The sequence below is a fragment of the Macaca fascicularis genome, chromosome 14 (assembly GCF_037993035.2).
Source record: "Macaca fascicularis isolate 582-1 chromosome 14, T2T-MFA8v1.1".
In the NCBI taxonomy this organism is placed as follows: domain Eukaryota; kingdom Metazoa; phylum Chordata; class Mammalia; order Primates; family Cercopithecidae; genus Macaca; species Macaca fascicularis.
This window is the reverse complement of record NC_088388.1, coordinates 33,150,064-33,176,306: the sequence shown is the minus strand read 5'-3', so window position 1 is coordinate 33,176,306 and position 26,243 is coordinate 33,150,064. Positions and strand designations below refer to the sequence as shown.

At 44.3% G+C, this 26,243-nt stretch overlaps 1 protein-coding gene across 7 annotated transcripts in view; it reads right to left on the bottom strand.

Moving 5' to 3' along the window:
- Positions 1-1,516: 1,516 nt before the first annotated feature.
- WT1 (WT1 transcription factor) overlaps positions 1,517-26,243 on the bottom strand; it is a 47,754-nt gene continuing 23,027 nt past the window's right edge. For 4 of the 7 annotated variants that reach the window (XR_012423348.1, XM_074013996.1, XM_065528334.2 and 1 more), the window contains 5 exons: positions 13,343-13,439; positions 9,991-10,141; positions 6,412-6,501; positions 5,721-5,813; positions 1,517-2,933 (listed from right to left, as the gene is read on the bottom strand). Coding sequence is in view for 5 of the 7 variants with exons in the window: in XM_065528334.2 (XP_065384406.1) it covers positions 2,812-2,933; positions 5,721-5,813; positions 6,412-6,501; positions 9,991-10,141; positions 13,343-13,439 (553 nt within the window). In the remaining 2 variants the exon portion in view is untranslated. The remainder of the gene's footprint in view (positions 2,934-5,720; positions 5,814-6,411; positions 6,502-9,990; positions 10,142-13,342; positions 13,440-26,243) is intronic. The other 3 variants (XR_012423349.1, XM_065528335.2, XM_065528336.2) reach the window with 1 other exon arrangement.

The following is a 26,243-nucleotide window of genomic DNA, read 5'->3' as shown; positions in this document are numbered from 1 at the left end:
GAAAAGTGCACATGCTGACGACTGCACCCAACACCGCCTCAAGCCTGGGCCACAGGGAGCTCCCACTGATTCCTCACAGTCTATGGAAGAGCAACACCGTGGGTCTCAGAAACACGTACAGTGTTCACGAGTGCTTTACAGAAGACACAGCAAGCACAGATGGTCTCTGTGGCAAGGCTGGCAAGAAGCTCAATTGCTGCAAAAGTTATTAACTCTGGGTTGGGGCAGAGGGCAATGGACTTGTTTCCATTTTTCAGAGCTGACCTGTGGGGATGGTTAGACACTGCAAGAGGATGCCTGGAGGAGGGGGAGGTAAAAAAAAATGAGCCAGTGAGTTCTTGGGTAATAGTTTTCCTAGATAAAGTTTATGAGCCTTTGCTATGTACTTGATGTTTTCATACTTACAAAAAATTCCTCCTCACTATGATCCTATCAGGCAGAGACTTTTGTCCCCACTTCACAGATAAGGAAACTGGAGATTTAGAATTTGAAGCCAGGTTGGTCTGCTTTCCAAAGCCCATGAGCTTAACTGCAAGCTAAACTTGCAGGGTCGTCTGAGAATCTCTGTTCTTCCCTGTGCAGTTGAAACAATCAATGTGGCTGTACTTTTGTTGTAAGACCTGGCTCTTCCCGACTCGCTGACGTTTGCCATGCTTGTCCTGAGCTTCTCCAGAGAAACGCTGTCTTCTGGCAGGAAAAGATAAAAACGGCTGATATAAATGAGTCACCACACTCGCTATAATTAACAGTGATGCAAGAGCCAGATGCAAAATAAGAGAGGCCTCCGGACCTGACTTTTAGGCTGCCCAAACTTTGAGCTGCACTTCAACGCACAACAGTCTCCATGGCTGGGCTTCCATCTGTTTGAGACGTATTTTAAATGAAGAAATAAAACCCGGAATGCATGCAAGCCCCAAGACAAGGGAGCTGAGAGGAGCGGCACCAAATTAATCTCCTTATTTACAATTCAAAAACCACACACCAGAACACAGAGTTTATAGTTTATAGATAATATAGATCTTTGCTTTCACACTCAGTTGCCCTGGAAAGGCTGAGCAGTTTTCAATCTGCTGAGCTGATTTATAGCAAGTACAGTTGTAAATTCAATTGTACTAGGTGTTCAGCCTATGCCCTCCCAGTGATGTATCTGTGAACTTTCAAAAGGACAAGTTATCATGAACATCTCTCTATTTTCTTTTGCTGATCTGGAGTAAGAAGTGATACAATGATAATCTGCCTAAAATAAACCTTAAAACATAATCCCCACATCATCCACAGACCCCATTCAACCACAGCACGAGCACGATCACTCTGTAATGCAAGGTGAAGGCATTCTCTGCGGCTTCTAGGACATGTAAGTCCCTCCTGAAGTTTGACAGAGATAAATAAATTGTGGTCACGACCTGGATAGGCTCACTAGTAGCATTCGACGTCGGTGGCGTCTTCTCTTACCTGTTTAAAAGAGGCTCAGTGGCCTTGAGATTTGAACACAATACAGCTGATGGAATCTTGCCACTTTCCTTTTGAATAGACTTTAATTGAGAGCGAAGTGAAAAATGCAGGTTACAATTTTAAGTGTTATCATCAATATCTTGTAAGATCAACACCCAGTGATGCATCTAGTACTTATACAGTCCTAATTTTAGTTGTCAAAGAGCAAATCATTATCAGACATATATTTACACAGTAATTTCAAGCAACAGTAAATAAATTCCCTCCCTTAAAAAACAAAACACAACACAACACACACACGCACGCACACGCACACACAAGCACTTTTAAACAATGCATTTCCTCACCCAGGAAGTCTCATTTTTTTCACATATACTTGTAGACCCAAAGTTACTTAAGTTACTTAAAAACAGTCTGATCAGTGGAGATTCTGGACCAGCCCCTATTTTCTTTTAAAGTCACTTTCATTTTTACAACTTGAAGCCACATAACCAGCATGGTTTGTTTACACCAAGGACACCCCCAATGATGAAAATGAATTCCAAATGAATTCCCCTTCATTTGTGCGAGGAGATATGTACATCTATGAAGACACATATGATTACTACTCAAAAGAGTCAAAAACATACACAAAAAATCTCAGATCTTCATAGTTTCTTAAGAGCAGTGTGCCAATGTTCACATTGAAATAACTGAATGGTAAAATTCTTTTAGATTTCTATACAGAGGCACTGGTTAGTTCTGATTCTTCCTTCAGCTGCTTGAAATGCATGAGCTTTACAAGTTGCCTGGCAGAACTACATCCTGCTTTCCAGGTTAGCGGTCTGGCTGACCTCGGGAATGTTAGACAAGACTCACCCCCGATGCCTTGCTCTCTGATTTATTTCTTGCTGATGCTGTTAGTAAATGGAAACCATGACAAAGTTTACATTAGCAGACACATACACATGCCCTGGCCTATAAATATTCCACGATGGAAAATGGCACAATAATTCCATCCCCAGCGAAAACGAGCATAAAAAAAGAAGGGAAGGGTCAGGGGGACATGATCAGCCATGACTCTTCTTACAGTAGAAAATCCAGACCAAATGGCAATGGGCTTTTAACTAACCGGACACTGTTAGCCGCTTCTCCAGGGCCTGTGAGTCAACTAAAAGTAGGCAGAGCAGAGACCAACTCTTCCAGGCACACCTGGTGGTTTCCAGAGGCACCGATATCTTGTCTTGGAAGTTGGATGAAGAAGATCAACTGAAGTTTCCTTCTTAGGGAAGTGAGTGAGGAGGAGTGGAGAGTCAGACTTGAAAGCAGTTCACACACCGTGCTGCCTGGGACACTGAAGGGTCCCCGAGGGAGACCCCCTCAAAGTGCCAGCTGGAGTTTGGTCATGTTTCTCTGATGCATGTTGTGATGGCGGACTAATTCATCTGACCGGGCAAACTTTTTCTGACAACTTGGCCACCGACAGCTGAAGGGCTTTTCACCTGTTGACACAATTGCCAGTCAGAGACACTTGCAATGAAGAGACGGGCGCAAGTTCAACTATCAAGGCCTGAGTCAAGTCATTACAAGGCACCCACTCTGAATTCCCCATCGTTCCATCCCTGAGCTAACCAACTGAGCTCATTTCCCAGGCAGCCTTGAAACAGCAGCACCTCTGGGGGCTTTAAGGATCGAAATATTGTAAAGTTATATTCTTAGGCCAGAAAACTTGGAAAGTGGGAGATAAAGAATGAGTCAAGTTGGGGGAAATGTCTGAGCAATTCATAATTAAGGGGAAGAACGTTTGTTTCAGTCTCTGCTGACAGAATGTTTTGCGGACTGTGTAAATTTCTCCCCCTTGCTGAGTAAGTTGGGAACTGAGCAGAACTGGGCTGCAGAAGCCTCCAGGTCATCACCCTGGGTATTACTGAGTGATCACTGTCCAGGGATCTGAGCTGTGACTGAAGCTTTTAACACTTCTATCTGTGTAGATACCCTGGATGGGCTGGATACTTTAAAAATAAATCACTGATACCAGTTTGCATGTTATGTGTTGTTTTTGTTTTTCTCTTAAAGTGTTACTGAGAGCATAATCTTGTTATATGGAAGATTCTAGTTGGGGCGTGGTTCTTAGATTTTTAATAAGCTTGCCAAAAGATTGAGGCTTCTCCACCCAAAGAGCCCTCAGACATTCTTTCCAAGCCTCATTCTCATTAGGGAGAATAACTATCATTTATTTGATGCTTAACATATGCCAAGCCTTGTGCTGGGCTGCACACACACACACACACACACACACACACACCCTCATGTATTCCTTACAACAGCCCGTAGGGGAAGCGTTATTATCCCCACTCTACAGATGAGGTAGGACATCTATTGAAGGCAGATGCAGGCAGAACTCAAATCTCCAGGTCTGTTGAATTCCAGAGCCCACGCTCTTTCCTGTATCACACCTCCCAGGCCTAGCCATGACGGAAAAGCAGCTGCGGCTCCATCCTAAGGAAGAATGTGCAGAAGCCAAACCCTGTACCACTTGACGGATCTTCTCAGATACTGCTGGTCCCACTTGGCCTTCTCTGAGTACTGATTTGGACAAGCACTGAGAAATGTCCCAGGAGGGCTGGTGTCCCAGGGTCAGACTGGAGGCCAATCAAATGCGGTATTAAACAGTCTGCTGGTGAAACAGGTCATGTCACACTTACTTGGGGAGTGTGACAGCAGTGTACAAGGGACTATAACACTTTGCCACCAAATTATGAGCTCAGGACTAAGTCAAAGAAGCATCGAAGGCACCTGAGGAAGGGAAGCAAGATCCCATCCCACCAACCATGGACCACAGGTACCTTGGCTCTGTTTTTAAATGCAGCCAGTTTGGGCAGAGAATCTGGGGCTGCCCAGGGGTTTGTGATGTCATGTTTTCCTTCACACGCTGTTCCTCTGCTCTTCCTGGCCTGGCTCCCACTCTCCAACCCCACCTCCAGCAGTGCCGTCAAGGGCTGGCTCCTAATGGACAAATCCCAACCCTCTCTCTCATCATCTTCATTCCTCTCAGTCTCTCAGTGGTGTTCAGCTTTGCTGACTTTGACTCTCTGCTTGACTCCCCATGCTCCCTGGACTGCAGCGTAAATGCCTGTTACTTCTCTAATAAAGAAGCAAGTGGGACAAGGTGGGCTGGAAGCAGACAGAACTGGATTTGCTACTTACTAACTTTGTGACTTTAGATAAGCCATTGAATTACTATTGCCTCAGTCCCCTCATCTGTAAGATGGGAATAAAACATGCCGACCTTACTTTTTTTGTTTTGTCTTGAGACAGGGTCTTATTCTGTCGCTTGGGATGAAGTACAGTGGTGGGATCACCGCTCACTGCAGCCTCAGCCTCCCAAGCAGGCTCTAGTGATCCTCCTACCTCAGCCTCCCCCAAATAGCTGGGACTACAGGTGCACACCACCATGCCCAGCTAGTTTTTGTATTTTTTGTAGAGACAGGGTTTTGCCATGTTGCCCAGGCTGGTCCTGAACTCCTGGGCTCAAGTGATCCACCCACCTCAACCTCCCAAAGAGCTGGGATTACAGGCATGAGCCACCACACCCAGTCCTATCTTACTCTACTTACAAGCATGTTGTGAAGATAGACTTAGACAAGCTAAGCATTAACCCTCTTTCCAAAGGTAGAAAATATGCAACAAAGGTGGTGCTATTTTTATTATGAATCACACCAGCCTTGCAGAAAGCAAAAACCTTCAGCAGCCAGTAAATAAATGCCCTATTCTCCTCTCTGTACTAGTACAAAAGAAATAATACCCACACACTGATACTGGTCCCACAGAAACCAAGACCGCTCCGGGGGCATTAACTTTCAGCAAAGCAAGGACTCAGTTCTCTGAAAACAGTGCCATGAAACATGTGCTCTCAGAAGAATAAATGTTTGGCTTGCTAGAATTTCTGCTGCTTTTCTGTAAAGTTGATTATCATATCAAACAGAGTGACAAAATGTGTGACATGACAAACTGGAAACAGTAGGGACCTGGCTTATCTCTTCATTTTCATTCTGCACACTCCAGCCATTTTTTTCCCATCTTTCTCCTTCTCTGTATTTCCACCCTCCCCTTCTTTAAAAAATGTTATTATTTATTATTTAAAGATAGCCATGCACTATTCCTTCTCTCAGCTGAGGCTAAACCTTAGAACTTTTACACTAGTCTTTTCCAATCCCTCTCATCACAATTTCATTCCACAATAGTTTAAAAAAATAATGAAAAATAAATGTGAAGAAAAGTTTACGCACTTGTTTTACCTGTATGAGTCCTGGTGTGGGTCTTCAGGTGGTCGGACCGGGAGAACTTTCGCTGACAAGTTTTACACTGGAATGGTTTCACACCTAAATGGACAGAGAAGGTCTAGCCTCGGCCCTAACAATGTGGGGCACAGTGAGGCCCACAAGGCTGACTTCTGACAGCTGGAGGAGCCCAGCATTTCCAGCCACGCCTGCAATGTCTGCATCTGCCTCACCCTCAGATTTCTCCAGTCCCCCAGGCCCAACAAGAATCCCTGATTCTGCACAGTAATCTTCAAGGACCTGCTTCTAGCTTGGGAACAATCATTCCTTAACCACAAAGGTCCAGCTTCTCACCAGCTGGAAGATCTCAGCTGTGTCAGAGACAGGAAAAGTGAATCACACGCTACAAATCGGATTCCACTCTCCGTCACCCTCATTCTTTGCCGATGCTCAGTGTATCATCAGCCCAATGCTAGTGGGATCTCGCTGTTCTGTGGTTTGCAGGGGAAATGTGGGGTGTTTCCTTTTCTTTCTTTTTCTTTAAGAGGAGGAACATCTCCAGAGATTATGGGGGAAAAATACTGGAAAAACTAAACACATGGCTGACTCTCTCATTCATATTCAACAACAAAGAGAATCATGAAATCAATCCTAGCCCAAGGGAACATGGCTGGCAACAATGAGAAGTGAACCTACAAACCTGTATGTCTCCTTTGGTGTCTTTTGAGCTGGTCTGAACGAGAAAACCTTCGCTCACAGTCCTTGAAGTCACACTGGTATGGTTTCTCACCTTGGGGAAGACACATATTCTATTTGAAAATGACACTGGAAAAGGGGATCTCATTCAAGGCAACCTCTCCTGCTAGGACTGAACAGATCCCAAAATGCCTAAAGCACTTTGTTGGAGCTTTTTAGGGTAGGATGATCCCCAACCTGCAAGTTAGAAATGAATGGGAGCTCAGGGGCCAGAGGATTCCACCCCGAAGCTCACATCTAGCTCTGCCATTAAAAAAAAAAAAAAAAAAAAACCCTGGGTGAGGTGTGGTTTCTTTATTGCAAAATGGGTCCAATAATACAGCAACTTCAAAGGATTTATGACCTTTGCATAAAGGGCTCAGCCCAGGGCCTAGCACAGAAAGAGTGCTCAAAAAATATTAGCAAATAAAAAACAAAATATTTAACTCCCAGGCAGAATCTGAGGCAGAATTCTGGGATGCATGTGCCTTGAGGTCAACCTCATGAAATAAGAGTTTTATGTTTTATGGCCCGAAGATCTGGTGTTCTGTGCTATGACTCCTTGTTCTTGAGTCAAGCAAATATGCCTCCATGGTTGTGAGATCCTCGAGATACACCAAAAGCATTGAGAAAGTTTTTGGTGTGCTTTATCCAAGAGAAGCCAGTAATGGGATTACCCAACCTCCTGACTCAGAATGGAGAAGCCTCACCCCTGTCCTCACTAGAGAAAGTTCAGCCAGATACTGGGACCTGAGCCCCAAGAGAAGTGAGCAACCCCAAGCCTTCCCACCTTCCTAGGAGAATCCTGAGTCACAGGCATCTGGGATGGAAACAAGCCATTCTGGAATCAGTCAGGTCCTGTTACCTTTCCAACCTCAAAGCCTCTGCTATTTCCCTCACGAATCTCTATTCCCCACTATGCCAGAGCTCACATCCTGAAGTCCTCCTTGCACTCTGCTCACACTAAATGTTCCCTGTCTCCACATCGAAAAGTCTCCTGTATGTCTCCTTCTTCTGCAATGCCTACTTGGAAACTGCATGGGTCAATTTCCCTTCCTTCCCTCATTACAACATTTATTCCAGGGTGTCTAATGTGGTGAGCTATGTCTGGGTCTACAATTCTACAATTCTTCCATGGGCTGGAAAATCCTGAGGACTGGAGCCTTTTTATTTCTTTTCTCAGAGACAGAGTCTCTCCCTGTTGCCAAGACTGAAGTGCAATGGTGTGAGCCTAGCTCACTGCAGCCTCGAAATCCTGGGCACAAGCCATCCTCCCACCTCAGCCTCCTGAGTAGCTGGGACTACAGGCATACACCAGCACACTTGGCTAAATTTTTAAAAATATTTTTTGTAGAGACGGGGTCTCACTATATTGACCAGGCTGGTCTTGACCCCCTTAAGCAATCTTCCCGCCTATGCCTCCCAACATACTGGGATTACAGGTGTGAGCCACTGCACCTGGCCCCTTTCTTTGTATTTGTATCCAGCTTGGTGCCTTATGCTTCACCTCTGCACGCTGGAGAACACAATACCCCTATTGAGTCTGATTTCCTTCCCCTGCCTTTGAGCTTCTGCTCACCTATCACTTTCTCTGCCCAACCTACCAGCCTTCACTGGTTAACCCAAGCCCTTCTTCCTCCAAGAAACTTTCTCAGATGACCCTAGTCATCTGATACCCTCCAAACTCCTCGGTGCCTCCTGTCTCTGATTTAGTACATGATCATGTACTCTCTTAGTCACTTTTCATTTGTTTATATCCTCGCTCCCAAACAAACCACCAACTCTTTGAGAAGGGGGATTATAACCTGCAGTTAAAAAGCAGGAGCCTGAGTCCTCTTTCTGTTATATCCTACCCTCTTAATAAATGTTTTGCGAGTGAGGATTAAATGAAATATACATGTAGAGAGCCTGACACCCAAAAAGTACTTAATATAATAGTCCATACTGTTGTTATAAATAAATAAGAAGATATTGCTCTCTTTCAAGGGGGGCTGTAGGATTGTTAAATACCAACCTGCCCTCGTCTTCTGCAAGGAAGAGTTTCTTAAAGGCTCCAGTGGGTCTGGGGTTCTGGCTCTCCTGTTTACTGCCTTCCCTTCACACAGTTGTCTAATCCTCACTGCATTCTAAGTGCTTCTCTCCCATTAAAAGTATCTACAACCATATTGCCTTCATTTATTCCCTTGCATTTTTCAGGCAGGATTTTACTTTTTCGTTTTCCTTATAACCTTGACAGTCACTTTTCAAATGATCCCATTTGGGGAAATGTATAAAAATATAACATGCCACTGGTCCCCTCCTCTTTAGCCTCAAAGTCTGTGGCCCACTAAGTGCAAACTCAGGTTGATACCAGAATTGTATCCTCTGGATACAGTGAATTAGCAAAATCCAGTGGTCTAAGGAAATCTGAATGCAGCTCACATTTTTCTCCAGCTTCCCAAGAGCAAAATCAGCAGTAATATTACAGTTGTAACAGTCATCTTATAATTATGCTGTTCTTTGATTGTGGAAAAGGTAGCAGTAGCTCCTCTGTAAGAAAACCTGGGTTTCACCACACTCCCACACTCCCACCTAGTGCCCACAAGGCCCAGAGCAAACATTCTGTGACATGGCTGTCCACATTCAAGGTGGCCAACACCAGACAATGCCAGTTCTCTGTTTCCCACAAGCAGCCTCCTTGACCTGGGGGAAAATCCAGTTTCATTGGAGTATCTTCAAAAATCATCATCTCTCTCTCTCCTTTCTTTTTTTTTTTTTTTTTTTTTTTTTTTGGCAGATTCTTGCTCTGTTGCCTAGGCTGGAGTACAGTGATGAGATCTTGGCTCACTGCAACCTCTGCCTCCCAGGTTCAAGCAATTCTCCTGCCTCAGCCTCCCGAGTAGCTGGGATCACAGGTGCGTGCCACCACACCCGGCTCGTTTTTGTATTTTTAGTAAAGACAGGGTTTCACTTTGTTCGCCAGGCTGGTCTCCAACTCCTGACCTTGGGTAATCCACCCACCTCAGCCTCCCAAAGTGCTGGGATTACAGGTGTGAACCCCCGCACCTGACCTTTTTTTTTTTTTTTAAAGTGATCACAAAAAAAACAATCAATTTTCCCCTTCCTGTCTGGTTGATTATTACTGACCTAAGCAGGTAAGTTTTTCTTTGGACCATCTCTTCCAAAATTTCACAACGATCTTGCCCATCGACCTTCTAAAACCACCTGATGACTATATTCCCAGGCTAGCTCCTCTCTCTTTAGAAATGCTAATAGTATTCTAACACCAACACGATTCCCACGCAGGTCTCTTTAATTCTGTGGCACTTTCTCTCTACCGCTCTGCTCTGCCCTTCTGGAAGACAGTTTACTGACTTCTGTAATAAAGGATGGATAATCAGAATGCAAAATGGCCTCACAGCCTCTTTACATCATCTGGATCAGACCTTTCAAAGCAGTGCTTACTTTCCATCCTGGAAATGACCTGGGTCCTTAGCAGCGTGACAGCCTGGAAAAGGAGCTCTTGAACCATGTTTGTCCAAGGCTGGACAGTGGGCACACTTACCAGTGTGCTTCCTGCTGTGCATCTGTAAGTGGGACAGCTTAAAATATCTCTTATTGCAGCCTGGGTAAGCACACATGAAGGGGCGTTTCTCACTGGTCTCAGATGCCGACCGCACAAGAGTCGGGGCTACTCCAGGCACACGCCGCACATCCTGTAGGCAGACAGTAAGAGGCAAGGAGGCTTTAAGCCATATGTGAACATTCTGGTAGGTCTTGAGGGAGAGTGAGCACTGGAATATATTCAAAGAAGGGGTGGCAGGTGCAGACCTAAAACCACTCCCATTCACACTCCAGATCGCCATGGCAGACATCACTAATGGATGCTAGATCAGGACATTCTACAATGCAGTGCTCTAAGGTCATCACTACTGAGCAACCAGAAGTGGCTCTTGAGATGCAACCTACATGAAATGGCTGTCCCAGAGCCTCTGCAAAAGAAATGCTGGTGCCTCAAAGAGCTCCCAATCCATTCTATCTCTCAGTTTCTCCTCTTGAGGTAGTGATGTTTCCAAGTCCAAAGTCCCAAAACCTAACTACTCCCTCCTGCTTGGAGACATGACCACATGACCTAGAGCCAATCTGCAATGGGTGGGGGCATCCTTATTTGAAAAAAGTGGGATAATGAATGAGCCCCAAACTGACCAGATCATCCAAGTATAGATAAATAACAAGGAAGAAGGAGCCCCTGGATGTGGTGGTCCCATCTGTGAAAGGAAGCAAAACCCACCAGAAGGCCATGGTGAAGCCAGCACAACCTTTAATAGTGACACCAGCAAGCACTGGAATCCGTCTGCCTTCTGTGCACTGCACACATCCTTTGCAGGGCATCTGTTGCTCCTCTTTATCTTGTGGAAGTGCAGTGTGTGTGTTGTCAGTCTTCCAAGAATAAGAACTGGAGGAAAACAGAGAGGCAAGCTCCCCTTCCTCTTCTTGGGGTCAGGGAGTCATAAATGGGAGCTCAGCAAGTGCCTGAGTGGGCACTAAATTCTCCTCATTCCTTTACAGATGTGCAAATTAACTCCATAGAGGGTGAGATGCTGACACTAGAGTGCATCCATGTTTTGGTTTTGTTTGTTCTTAAGACAGGATCTTATTCTGTTGCCCAGGCTGGAGTGCAGGAGTTGCCCAGGCACGATCGGGGCTCACTGCAGCCTCGACCTCACCAGCTCAAGTAATCCTCCCACTTGAGCCACCTGAACAGCTAGGACAACAGGTGAGAGTCATCATGCCCAGCTAATTTTTTTTTGGTAGAGATAGGATGTCCCTATGTTACTCAGGCTGGTCTCGAACTCTCGAGCTCAAGGGATCCTTCCACTTTGGCCTCCTAGAGTGCTGGGATTACAGGCATGAGCTACCATGCCTGGCCTAAAGCGCATTCATGTTTTGTGCTAAGACCTGGAACCACTTCTGAGTATAACCAACTTCTTGCCCCGTGCATTTTCCACTCTACCCCATGCTTGTGTTCTAGTCCCTATTTCACATTGCCCTGCACTGAAAGGTCACTTTCTTTTTTTGGAAGAAAAATGCTATAGTGACATACAACGCAACATTGATGTTAATAGGCCGAAGTGTCTCAGGGATAATGGTGGCATAAAATTAAATGGTGAGCTAGTTGCTGGATGGGAATACTCAACACCTGTCCAGTCTGGAGTTTTTTAGAGGCCATGACAAGGGAGCTTGACAAACTGGGCTTGATGGGAAAGAAAGCAAAGGAAGCATTTTCCATTTCCCTTAATTCATCCTAGAAGCAGTGCACATGGGAACAGTTGTTAATCTCAGTAAGGGCCCTGGTGAAGGATTCTGATGGTATTCGTCAGGGGACAGGCTTGATGTCTCCCCAAACCGTCGTCAGATTTCCATATTTCTGTAACTCTTGCCTTTATTCCTCTCCATTGAAAGGCTTGGGAGTAGGGAGCACACTGTTCTCTCTTTGTGACACTTCTGGAAACATTAATCAGAACATCTCAGAGCTACTTGCCCCACATATCCTGTGGGGTCTGGCCCGGATACAACTTACTTCTAGAGTACTGACCATTCTGGTGAAAGTATCACTGCTGTTACTCATGTTGCAGCCATGGATTGATGTTTATAAGCCATAAATGAAACCCTTAGTAACTGCGTGTGCTTCTGACCACCCAAAATAGAGACTCCGCAGGGAAGGTAGGCTGAAGGTCTATGGAGGTGGCAGACCAAAATGTCTATTGAATTCTCTGAAACTTTTACCTTTATACTTTACTTTCCTCATGCTCGTTGGAGACCTCTCCCTCCTCCAAAACTGTTCACCATCCTCTGCCTCCCCAAGAAGCAGTATCAGGAGGTAGGTATAAACAGGGGATCTGAAGTCAGGCAAGACCTGTGTTATTAGTCTCGGCTTCACCATTTACTAGCTAGGTGATTCTGGTCAAGTTATTCATCACCTCTGGGCTTCAGTTTCCCCACCCATAGAATAGAGAGAATAACAGTACCTGGTGTACTGAAGATGAAATGAAGGGGGAAAGGCCACATATAGACACGGAGAAACCTTACATGCATATTGCTAAGAGAAAGAAGTCAGCCTGAAAAGGCTACATCTAGTATGATCCCAAATATATGACATTCTGAAGAAACACCAGTGATTGTTGGGAGAAGAAGAGGGAGGGAAGAATAGGTGGAGTGTAGGGAACTTTAAGGGTAGTGAAACTATTCTGTATGATACTAGAATAATAGGTACATGGCATTATGCATTTTTCAAAACCCATAGAACTGTACAATACAAAAAGTGAACCCTAAGGTAAACTATGAGCTAACAATAACTTATCAGTATTGGCTCATCAATTACAACAAATGTACCACATCAGTACAAAATGGTACTAATAGGGTAAAGTCCATTTTTTTCAAGTCTACGTATAAAACTTAGCACAACGCCTAGTATATAGAAAATGTCCAGCCATAGGCGGTACAGTTAGTATGATTATCATCAACACTTGCCACGATGTGTCTACCTGTGGGCACTTTACGATGTAAACCAAATCTTAGAAGTCAAAGGTCCAGGCGGTTAATTCAAACCCAATTAGCTCAAAAGCAAAAGCCACACAGCCTGCCCTGGAGAAGTCAAATGGAGCAGTAAAGGCAGAAAGGAGAGGATTCTGTAGGACGCATCTTGGGCTGTGTCAGGCAGCGGGGCAGCCTCTCTGGGAGAGGACACAGCTGCGTTATCAGACCCAGGGGACGAGCAGGGGTCCCTGATGTTAAAGGAGCCTGCAATGAAGAAGAGGCTTGCCAGGGCCAAAGAGTCCATCAGTAAGGAACTAAAGGGCCGGTAAGCAGGAAGAGGCAGTGCAGCCCCCCTCCCGCTAGGGCCTCTGCGTGCTCACCTGAATGCCTCTGAAGACACCATGCGTGTGTATTCTGTACTGGGCGCCGCAGAGGATGGGCGTGGTGTGGTTGTCGCTCTCGTACCCTGTGCCGTGGCTGCAAACACAAAGAAGGGAAAAAAGGCTCAGGGTGGCTCACAGTCGCCATTTGGAAATGCTTATCTGCAGTCAGGAGGGAATGATTGTTTTTACAGTTCACAGAACAAAAATAGTTGGTTTTTGCCTCCCTCCACGGGGCCACTTTAGATGCAGCGTTCCACGGATGGCGAGGCCGCTGGATCCTGGGGCCGCCACCTCGCAGCCCCTCCCTCATCCTCCGATTCTCGCAGGCGTGCACCGTTCCGGTCTAGGGTCCAGGTCTCGCTCAGACAAGCCGAGGAAAGCCGCAGTGGCAGGGTTTCATCCTCGGCAAGTTGTTTACCATCTAGACGGCAGGGCTGACAGCTGCAAGTATCTCAGGAATGAGCAGAATGCCTCAAGCTTCACGTTAAGTGCACTGAATTTTTGTCGGCACCTCATGACTCAGTTTTTACCAGATAACACCAAAAAAGTGATGACGCAAGAAGAAATGTCGTGTCCTCAGAAGTGGGGATTACACATCTGTGGACCCATTCTGCTTAAACGACAGGTCACTTTTCCAGATCAACTTAACTCTTGGTAGCCTGCCTGTGCTGTAGGTGGGCACTGGAGAATCTTCCTCCAGCATTCGACTGACTAGTCCCCTAACTGGTGCTCAGGTCACCTTCGACTACATAGGAAGAGCTGAAAAATGTGCAATGCCGAAAAGGACAACTTGGAAGGGATGGATGTTCTGCTCTAAAATTATTCTCTCCTTCAGATACAATGCTACTATCTGCTCTACACTTACTTTACTTCCAGATGAGATGAGGCGGACTGAGGTTTTTCACCCACACCAGCAGCACATTAGAATCACATCTAGAAGCACCGAGCAGAGCTCTTATGAAATAGTTCTGTGAAATGATGCAGCTGCTTTGCAAAATATCTGGCACTTCCTCAAAAGGTTAGACATAAAGTTAACGTATGACCCAGAAATCCCACTCTTAGGGATATTCCCAAGAGAAATGAAAACAGATGTCCACACAAAAACTTGTATACATGGTGCATTAGCAACATTATTCCTAAGAGCCAAAAAGTAGAATCAACCCAAATGTCCATCAACTGATGAATGGATAAACCAAAGAGAGTATCTGCATATGATGGAGTATTATTCAGCAGTGAAAAAGAACAAAGTACCAATACATGCTACAATATGGATGAACCTTTAAAACATCATGCTAAGTAAAAAGAAGCCACTCACAAAAGACCACATGTAGTATGACTGCATTTCTATAAAATGTCCAGAATAAGCAAATCTATAGGGACAGAAACTAGATTAGTGGTTGGGTGCCTTGAACTGGGGGAGTTGGGAAGACATAGAAAATGACTGCTGAAAATGTCCTAAAATTGTGGTAATGGTCATACAACTGTGAATATACTAAAAACCACTGCATTGTACACTCTAAATGGGCGAATCACACGGTCTGTGAAATCCATAAATCTGCTTTTAAAAAATTATTGGTGGGGGGGTAGTCCAAGAGGGATGCATCAGTATATTTATGTATTTACTTGAGATGGAGTCTCACTCTATCACCCAGACTGGAGTGCAGTGGTGTGATCTTGGCTCACTGCAACCTCCGCCTCCCGGGTTCGAATGATTCTGGTGCCTCAGCCTCTGGAGTAGCTGGGATTACAGGCGCACGTCACCACGCCCGGCTCATTTTTGTATTTTTAGTAGAGATGGGGTTTCACCATGTTGGCCAGACGGGTCTCAAACTCCTGGCCTTAAGGGATCCAGCCATTTCGGCCTCCCAAAGTGCGGGGATTACAGGTGTGAGCCACCAGGCCCAGCCGCATCAGCATTTTTAAAAGCCTTCAGGTGGGATTAAACTGGCTGCCAGCACTAAGAATTCCATTCTCTGCCTCCATTACTCTTAACAGTTGGTTCCAGGGGTGCTGGGCAGGGAGGCAGGTAAGCTGGTGGGCGGATCAGCCCACTCCATCTGCTGTAGTGTGGGGAAGCCTGGAGCTGACCCAATAATACTCAGCCAGCAGAGAGAGTGCCTGGACAGGAAGAATGTCTGCCAGGACAACTGAAAAGTCCACACCCCCTAGGGCCACAGAAGCTGTGGGGTTTCACATTTACTTCTGGCTCTAAGCATTTTAGAAAGAACTGCCTGCCGCTCTAAACTACCATACCTTGTCTCCACATTCTTCAAGTAATTTTTGACTTATCTGGGACAGGGGCAATGTCTCAAAGAAGTAACCCCAGGGTCAACCATGCAAAAATTGGGCAAAAATGCCAAACCGAAAGAACATATGTCCTTCTGACCCTTAGAATGTGTTTACCAGGAGAAAAAGGCTGTGTCTGCCTTCCTTACAATTACTTGGTATAGACAGTGGGAAAGTGAGAGGTGACGACAATGGCCATGTGGCAGCAGAAAGAGGGCAGGACCAGAATGGTGCCATGGTGCTGCCAGAACATTTTGCCTCAAAGGTTGTGAAGAGAAGCTGCCTTTGCTTGCTTCAGTCATCTGCATGGAGCCACAATGTGACTTACACATTTTCTTTCTTTTTCTTTTTTAGAGCTTGCTCTATTGCCCAGGCTGGAATGCAGTGGTGTGATCATAGCTTACTGCAGCCTTGAATTTCTAGGCTCAAGTGTTCCTCCTGCTTCCATCTCCCAAAGAGCTGGGACTATAGGTGTCCCACACCATGCCCAGCTGATTTTTATTTTTATCTTTGTAGAAACAGGGTCTTGCTATGTCCTCCATAGGATGGTCTCAAACTCCTGGGCTCAAGTGATTCTCCCACCTTGGCCTCCCAAGATGCTGGGATCACAGGAGTGAGCCACTGCACCTGGCCTACTTTCCACATTTTCTAGGGCTGAAGGAGTTCTAGGGACACAACATTGAAGTTCTGCCATTGAACGGTAAAAATTAGAAATCTGTCTTGACAGCTAAGCTCTGGATGTTAGCTGGATTCCTGGAGGGTGGGGACACGGGAACAGACTTTCCTGAAGACAACTGTCTCATGAAATGAAGCGCTGTGACACTCAAAGGGAACAGCAATCCACAGAGCCAGACGCAAACCACAAACCAAAGAAGCAACATGCAACAAGACTGTGCCTGCCAAATATGCCAGTAGATTCTCCTACCAGGTCCAGGAAGAAAAAAAAAAAAAACAGCCAGGCCCCTGCCTATGGGGACTTGGGTCTCCAAAAGACAAACACACCAATGCAATTCCACACTGTAGAAACCTGCAATTCAACACTTCCCAATGTGGTGTGCCCAGAGCACCAAGTATAATGTACTGGCATTTGACGTGGTAACAATTCTCTCTAAATAAGTTTATAAAAAGCACCTCGGTGGTCTGGGAACCACAGACTAATAGAGATAGAAAGGACCTAGAAAGACCATCTACGCCAACCCCCCTTCAAAGTAGAAATCTCTTCTAGCTCATGCCCAACAGTTGATCAACATGACTGGTGACTAGTTTTCAAGAGAGCCCATTCCATTTTAGGAGAGCTTTAAAAACAAGCTGAAATCTGCCTTCTCGTCTCTGACTCCTGGAGAACCACTGAAAGAATATTACTTTTTAAAATTATTTTATTTTATTTTTTGAGACGGAGTCTCACTCTGTCACCCAGGCTGGAGTGCAGTGGCGCGATGTCAGCTCACTGCAACCTCCGCCTCCTGGGTTCACGCCATTCTCCTGCCTCAGTCTCCTGAGTAGCTGGGACTGCAGGTGCCCGCCACCACAATCAGCTAATTTTTTTTGTATTTTTAGTAGACACGGGGTTTCATCATTTTAGCCAGGATGGTGTCAATATCCTGACCTCAAGATCCGCCCGCCTCGGCCTCCCAAAGTGCTGGGATTACAGGTGTGAGCCACCCCGCCCAGCCGCAAATATTACTATTTTACAGCCATCTGTGTGTATATCCTCTGCCCCATTGTAAAGTTGGCCTTGAATACAAAGACTCCCTGCTCCTCTCTGCATCCTCTAAATTCAGTGACTGAGGCCGGACGTGGTGGCTCACGCCTGTAATCCCAGCACTTTGGGAGGCCGAGGCAAGCGTATCACGAGGTCAGGAAATCAACACCAGGCCGGCCGCCATGGTGAAACCCATCTCTACAAAAATACAAAAATTAGTTGGGCACGGTGGCACGTGCCTGTAATCCCATCTACTTGGGAGGCTGAGGCAGGAGAATCGCTTGAACCTGGGAGGCAGAGTTACAGTGAGCCAAGATCGTGCCATTGCACTCCAGCCTGGGCAACAAAGCAAGACTCTAGCCTGGGCAACAAAGCAAGACTCTAGCCTGGGCAACAAAGCAAGACTCTATCTCAAAAAAAAAAAAAAAAAAAAAAAAGATTTCAAACAGTTTTTGTATTCTTCTGTTTTGTTTCCTAGTAGACTTCCTTTTGAGACATAAGGTAACTGACCCTGCTGAATGACAGGGAGAAGGGATTTGATGAGTCCTTGGCCAAGATATTCAGGAAGATCACAGGAGTTTAAAGCAAGGTTTCATGAGGCTATGGTTCCAAGTGGGGAAAAGAACCGTGAGTCTGAGGCAGGCAGGTAAAGACATGTGAGAGGAGGTTCAGGGTAATATGACTGCTTCTCCTGTCCTGCCACAGAGGCCACTCTGCTAGAAGCCACTCTCCAACTTAACAAAGATACTTCAGACAACTGTTCCTTTGGTTTTATTGTTCAACCAAGCACAAATCATCCATTTAAGTATTTAGCCCATCATCCCCTTTCTTGTCCACAAGGACACCAAAAATATCAAATATTTTTTGCAATGAAGAGCCACTGTATTAGTAAACTTCCACTATTGGACTGGTAATTCTACCCAAAAAGAAATGGACTTGGGCACGTGTCTTGCATACCACTAACCAACATTGGTAATGATCCCTGTTTTCTCCCCAGCTTGTTCTCAAAGATCTGGCTTAATAACTTATCCAAGAATTCATGCTAACTCTGTGGTTTCCAGAATCCACTGGGTTTTTTTCCTACTTGAAAACTAAGACATTTATCTGTCTCAACTCTTCGGTCACCTCTCTTATTCTCCATGAATTTCCAGGTTATTGGATGAGGAGGCAGTTATTTTATGTGTTTGCTAAATTGGTCAGAATATAGATTTGACTCTTTTTAATTTAAAACAGAGCCACGAACTCAAATATTCCTACAGGGGCCAAGTAAGACAAGTAAAATGAAGGCAGCCCTAAAGAATGAGATGACATTGAACTCACAGGGACGGCCACCCTGGCCACACCACCCTCTGACCAATAGAGGTGGCCACGACTCAGCTCTCCCAGCCAATAACTGTAAACAATGTGAACCCAGCATTGCTATAGGTTTCCATTCTCAAAGAAAAGCAGGAAATCTGGACTGTTTTGAGAGCACCTGAATTATAAGTTCTTGTAAATAATTGAAGTTTTAAAGAATCACTGTCAGGTCAAATAAAACACACATCTGGCCCAAGGACCACCAATCTGCAACTTATTGCATGTATCTCATGAGCCTGGTGATTGAGATCAATAACATTTAAGTTTTTAGGGCATGTGGGTGGCTCACGCCTATAATCCCATCACTTTTGGGAGGCCGAGGCAGGAGGATCACGTGAGCCCCAGGAGTTCAGACCAGCCTGGGCAACATCATGGTAAGACCCTGTCTCTACAAAAAAATTAAAATAAAAATACAAATTAAAAAATGCTGAGTGTGTTGGTGTGCACCTATAGTCCCAGCTAGTTGGAAGGCTGAAGTGGGAAGATCACTTGTGCCCACGAGTTCAAGGCTGCAGTGAGCCATGATGGCACCACTGTACTCCAGACAGAGTAAGACTCTGTCTGTAAAAAAAAATATATATATATACACACACACACATATTTTATATACATGTTATATATATTAATAAATGTATAATAAAATATATATTGAATATATAAATATATAGAGAATATATACTCATACATAAATATATATATTTTTCAATCCTTAGCAGAACCCTAGGATTCATTCATTAAGTTGTATCACCTTACACAAATGACATAACTTCCTCCCTGTCCTCAGCTTCATGTAAATGAAAATAACAGCACTTCCCCCATTAGACTGATGCAATAGGTCAGGTAAGTAAATCACAGTACCTGGTATGCACTCAATAAGTGTTAAAACTGTTGCTTATATAGTATTATCCCCATTTTATAGCAAAGAATACTGAGGTTTAAGGAGACATTGCATTATTTGCCCACAGTCAGACAGATGGCAAGTGGCAGACCTAGAGTTTGAGTCCAGGTCAGTGCTTTTCTTCCTTTCAAATGAGTTGGACAATCCTGGTGGTATTAGCCCCACCCTACAGGTTCACTTTTATCATCATGACACTTGAATGACTCCCAGCTCTTTTCTCCAGAGGAACGAATGAAATTAGACGTGCTGAAGCTTTTAAAGGTGAACTCGGGTAGAGGGAAAGGACTGGGGTAGAGGAGAGGTGGGGGAGTGGGGAAGGACGGGTTTGAAACATTCCCTCTTTAGCCTTCTTCAGCTTCTACTTGGAGGCACAACATGTCGTTTTGTATAAATCAGTAGATCCCTCACATGCGCAGTTCACAATAGGGTTCACGCTGCCATGAGAGTCTAATGTCACCACTGATCTGACAGAAGGTGGAGCTCAGGCAGTAATTAGAGGGATGGTGCGGCTATAAATACAGATGACACTTTGCTACCTCGTCTGCTGCTCATCTCCTGCTGCGCGGCCCAATTCCTAACAGGCCACAGACCACTACCGGTCTGTGACCCCAGGGTTGGGGACCTCTGGTATAAAGAAAGCACAAGGCTAACTGATGGAAATAGCTGCTTATGTGCAATACAGCAAGATCTTTACCCCCCACCAAAAAAATATATATATATTTCTATTGAACTGGGAAAAGAAGCACAAGCAGTTATCAGCAGAACATGCACTTTGTCGCTTCACTTCTGGCAGTGGCCTGGACTATACATTTTCCTAAACAGTTTTAAGATGCATAAAATGTAGGCTGAGAAAGTTTGCTTTTCCTAGACAGCTTTAAAATGCATAAATACGGCTGGGTGTGGTGGCTCATGCCTGTAATCCCAGCACTTTGGGAGGCCAAGGTGGGCGGATCACCTGAGGTCAGGAGTTCGAGACCAGCCTGGCCAACGTGGTGAAACCCCATCTCTACTAAAAATACAAAAATTAGCCGGGTGGGGTGGTGGGCGCCTGCAATCCCAGCTACTAGGGAGGCTGAGTTGAGAGAATCGCTTTAATCTGGGAGGAAGAGTTTGCAGTGAGCCAAGATCTCACCACTGCACTCCAGCCTGGGCGACAGAGCGAGACTCCGTCTCAAAAACAAAAACAAACAAGCAAACAAACAAAAAACGCATAAACACTTTCCTTAGGAAGTCTGCAAAAAGAGAAAAATGTCCCTCATATAACACAAATTGTGAGCCCTTAATACACTAAAAACGTGTACATTGAGATTTGGCCCAGGAAAAAAAAAACACAAAAAACAAACACTTAACATTGCAAGAATGGCTTCTTTAGAAATGATTAACTTTGATATTCCACAGGCACGTGAAAATTAATAAAAAGGAATTGAAGTTTTACAGATGAGGAAAACCAGAGCCGCCCTGAAATCCCTTATCAACAGAAGAGGTAAAAGAGAGAAAGACAAAGAGCCTTTGGAAGGCAATTAGCATTCATATGAATATTCAAAAAGGGGGAACTTCGGCCTGTCATTTCTCTCACCCACCTCTAGTTATTGGCCAGGCAGGCATCCCCCCATCTTCACCTCTGTCTTCTCCCCTCTGCAGAGTTAATCAGATTGAAGGGAAGCACCTGGGGACATTCAAACTCTTGTGTCTCTAAAACATGGAATTTACCCATCAACCCCTCTTCTCTCCCCACCCTTGATACTCAGGGCTCATACATGAGATGCTGAAATGCCTGAAACTTTCCGATGTTGACAGTGAACCCCACTGCAAGCCTTGAGAGCCATCACTCCCTTGTTTAAGGATTTGTGCTAAGAAACTATGCTTCCTTAAAGTTTAAACACAAGAGATGAGGCTGAACACAGTGCCACTCATCAATTACATTTACCTAAAAAAGAAAGAAAGAAAAAGGAAAAAAGAAAAGAAAAAAAGAACCCAAATTGAATCAAGCCTCTAGCAAATACAGGGGAGGCCAGGCGCGGTGGCTCATGCCTGTAATCCCAGCACTTTGGGAGGCTGAGGCAGGCGGATCACTTGAGGTCAGGAGCTTGAGACCAGCCTGGCTAACATGGTGAAAACCAATCTCTATTAAAAATACAAAAATTAGCTGGGCATGGTGGCATGTGCCCGTAATCCCAGCTACTCGGGAGGCTGAGGCAGGAGAATCGCTTGAACCAGGGAGTCGGAGGTTGCAGTGAGCCGAGATCACGCCAGCCTAGCGAGAAAGAGTGAGACTCCATCTCAGAAAAAAAGCCTGGGCGTCGTGGCTCACGCCTGTAATCCCAGCACTTTGGGAGGCTGAGACAGGCAGATCACTCGAGGTCAAGAGATCAAGACCATCCTGGCTAACACGGCGAAACCCCATCTCTACTAAAAAATACAAAAAATTAGCCAGGTGTGGTGGCACGCGCCTGTAGTTCCAGCTACTTGGTAGGCTGAGGCAGGACAATTGCTTGAACCCAGGAAATGGAGGTTGCAGCGAGCCAAGATCGCACCATTTCACTCCAGCCTGGGCAACAGAAGGAGACTATGTCTCAAAAAAAAAAAAAAAAAAGAAAGAAAGAAAGAAAGAAAAAAGAAAAGGAAGGCAGGGAGGGAGGGAAATAAAGACAGAGAGAGAGAGAAGAAGAAAGAGAAAGAACAGAAAAAAAAAAAGAAATACAGGGGAGAGAGGCCCAAGTTTAAAAGACTGTAAGATAAAGCAATCTGCCAAATCCAGATTGTGGGATATTCTACCAGACAACTGACCTGCTATTTCCAATAAACCAATAGCCTGAGAAGAAAAGGGAGGAGGGGGCTGTTATAATATAAGCTAGACTTAGGAGAGGACTACTACCAAATAAAACAAAACACAACAAAACAATAAACCTCTGCATAAATACTGTACTCACCGTGTAGTCATATGAACCATAGACTGCTGAACTTGAATTAATCAGCCCTAAGGGAGTTAGGGCCAAAAGATCCAGGAGCATTCCCTAGGAATTCTCAGTGGTTATGCCACAATGCTTAGGTTTAACACTTTACTCAATGAATATCCAATTTCCCTGTAGCCACAGTAATTTCAAAAGTCACTTTCATATGCACTTATCAGATCTTATTTGGGCAATAAAAAGATATGGATTATTCACATTCAGAGCTGGTGGCAACCTTGCACAGATGCCACTAGATCAACACAAATATTATTTTATTATTTGCTTGTGACATGCTCCATCTCTTTATTTTAAAGAATAAAATTTTAAAAATACCAGAAATAATTAAATATTTTAAAACACTTGGGATGGGAAAAATCTAAGCATGATCTAAAAGTCAAAAACTTGAAACTGTAAGACAAAAACTTACTATTTTTACCATAAAATAAAAATATCTGACAGAAAAAAACCCATCAACAGAATTAAAATACAAACCAGAGAAAATATTTTCATTACATATGACAAGCAAAATAACTCTTATAAAAAAAGAACTTTTTCTTTGTTATTATTATTTTTAGAGAGATGGTCTCTGTTGCCCAGGCTGGAGTGCAGTGGCATCATCATAGCTCATTGCAGCCTCAAACTCCCGGGCCCAACCAATCCTCCCACCTCAGCCTCCCAAGCAGCTGGGACTACAGGCATGCCACTGTGCCCAGCTAATTTTTTAATTGTTTTGTTTTCTGTAGAGATGAGATCTTGCTATATTGACCAGGCTGGTCTTGAATTCCTGCCTCAGCTTTCCAAAGTGCTGGGATTACAAGCATGAGCCACCGAGCCTGGCAGAAAGAACTCTTATAAATTAATATTGTTACTAGATAAACTATCCCAGCTTCCAGCTAAAGCCAGCCCCACCAACTTATCTATGGAGCCCCTTCTCTCCCACCTCCTTCAAGGACACTGTTCCAGTGATTCCATCCCCTCCCAATGACCATTTTTTTCCTTTTGTTTTTTTCTTTTTGTTTTTTTTGAGACAGAGTCTTGCTCTGTTGCCCACACTGGAGTGCAGTGGCGCGATCTCGGCTCACTGCAACCTCTGCCTCCTGGGTTCAAGCAATTCTCTTACCTCAGCCTCCCAAGCAGCTGGATTACCGGTGTGTGCAACCATGCTCAGCTAATTTTTTGTATTTCTGTAGAGACATGGTTTTGCCATGTTGGCCAGGCTGGTCTCAAACTCCTGACCTCAAGTGATCCACCTGCCTCAGCCTCCCAAGGTGCTGGGATTACAGGTGTGAGCCACCATGCCTGCCCCATTTTTTCCTCCTCTTGATCATTCTCATCAGCAAACAAACATACAGACACTTCTATCTAAAGATAAATAACTACATAAAAACAGAACAATTTAAAACAAAACCACTCATTCTCCCAACCTTCTTTCCCCAGCGAGCTAGAACCCATTTTTTTTGCTCCCTTTGCAGCAGAACTCCATGAAAGCATGGTCTGTACCTTCTCTCCTTATCTCTTCAACCCATCTGTTTCATGCTTTTGTCTCTTCCCTCTAATCTATTTAGAGGTAACTGCAATTAATAGTTTGATAAATGTTTCCAGAATTTTTTCTCTGAAGATATAAATACACCTCAAAATGAAAATGTTTTTTTAAACAGTTATCTCTGGGTGGTGAGATGACAGATGAATTTTCTTTTCCTCTTTATAATGTTTTGGTCCAGTCTGAATTTTTTTAAAAATGATAAGCCTGTGTGACTTTTATAATCAGGAGAAAATAGCTGTTTTCATTTTAGATAAAGTCGCCATCTAGGCATACAGAACTACATCTGTTGTTTTAAAAATGAAGAGTTAGAAATAAAGCTAGAATAAATAAACTTGTTCGCTTTTAATAGAAAAACTCCTACTAAAATATGCAGTAGCTCCTCGTTTCGGAGAAACACTTATCTGAATAACTTTTTATTAGTGTAGCTTCTAGATCAATGTTCTTCTACCTAGAGGTTATGATCTTTTCTTGGGCAGATGACAGGCAGAAGGATAAATGGTGAGTACAGGGTCTCAAAGAGGTCAGAGATAGGAGAAGTCCAAATACTGCTTTGGATCATTAAGGTATCTTCAACTTATCTGATGTAACCTCTCCCTTTCCAATACACACACACACACACACACACACACACACACACACTTTTTTCAATCCTCATTAACCTCACTTCACCTCCCTGTGCTACGATCACTGTGTTCCTCATTTCCAACTTGGCCCCCTTTTCCATCCCAACCTTTCTTTCCTGTCTTTCCCATTCAGCTCCTTTCTTCTCCAGATCTAAACAAACCTAGCATTTTTCCTCACCTCCACCAGATGAAAATAATTCCTTGCTTTAAAATAAAATAGTTAGAATCATGGTATGGAGATAAGTCTGCAGAGCCCAAAAAATTTTTTTGAATATGTTTTAAGAGGCTGAGAATATTTTCAAGAAGTCAAAGCTATCGTGACAACTTCGCGACGGCCTATAAATATGCATTTGCTGAATTCAATCTCACCTGAAGCCAATCATTTTTATAAGAAAGAAGATGACACAAATGTACATGCATGAACAGGAAAGGGTCTAAAATTGTGTGCAACATCTTTATCACCGCAGTTTCATCTGGGCTTTTGGAGGGAGTTTTAATTTCCTTCCCTGTGTAGTTGTATTTTCTAACTATTCTATAATTTGTACACATTACTTACATAATGAAAAAATTCAATACATTCATCAAATGCATGTCCAAAAATAAAAGGATAGAAAAGGCCAGCAGCCAGGGAGGGGAAAGAAGCAGCAGCAAAGTGAGAAGCAAAGGAAAGAAGCTTCCGAATCAGTCCACACTAAGTGAGAGGGACACAGAGCTAAGTCACAAGTCTCCATCTTTATCAAACCCAGGAGTCCCAGTCTTTGTTCTGGTTGGCAGGGTTAACAGACCCCAGGCCAAGTGCAATGCAAGGCAATAATAAAGAAAAAAAAAAACCTCTTTAAACAGTATTAAATGAAACTGTTTAAACGGGGGAAAATTAATAACTTGTTGCTGGGGGTGGAGATGAAGGAGTAGGCTCGGAAATGCTGATATTCACAGAACTGAGGCTCCCCACCTTCACTTTGCATCTCAGGCTCCAGGAGCCACTTAAAAGCAAGCTATCTATTTCCAAGAAGTAAATCTCTTGGACGGGTACCTTATGTTCATGAGCCTGCGAGGGAAGGTGCTGGGCTGTGTATTGGAGCTCCCAGCCAGAGAAGACAGCTATCTCTTTTGGCACAGGTTCTCAGGGATGAGACCATGTCTAGCGGGGATTTTCTCCAGATTCGACAGCCTTGGCCCTACCAAAACGCACAGCTTTGTTTTCACTATACATCACTCATTGTTGAGTCTTTTTTGTTTTTCCTCTCAAGCATCCACAGGTTGAATACTGCATGTTCCCAACAGCCTGTGAACTTCTTGGACCAGCAAAGGGACATTCATTTTGCTGAGCACTCCTTTCACATTTCTATTGTGTTCGATTTCCCACTCCCCCTACCCGAGTCCCCAGAGAATAACTTCTTCCTTGTTTTAATAACTTGGATCAGAGTCAAGGTTGATGTGTTTCTCCATTTTGCAGGATATTTTCTTCAGAAGAGACAAAACAGAGGCCAACAGGGTAGGAGAGGCTTGTTCAGAAATCAGCAGCCATTGAGAACACAC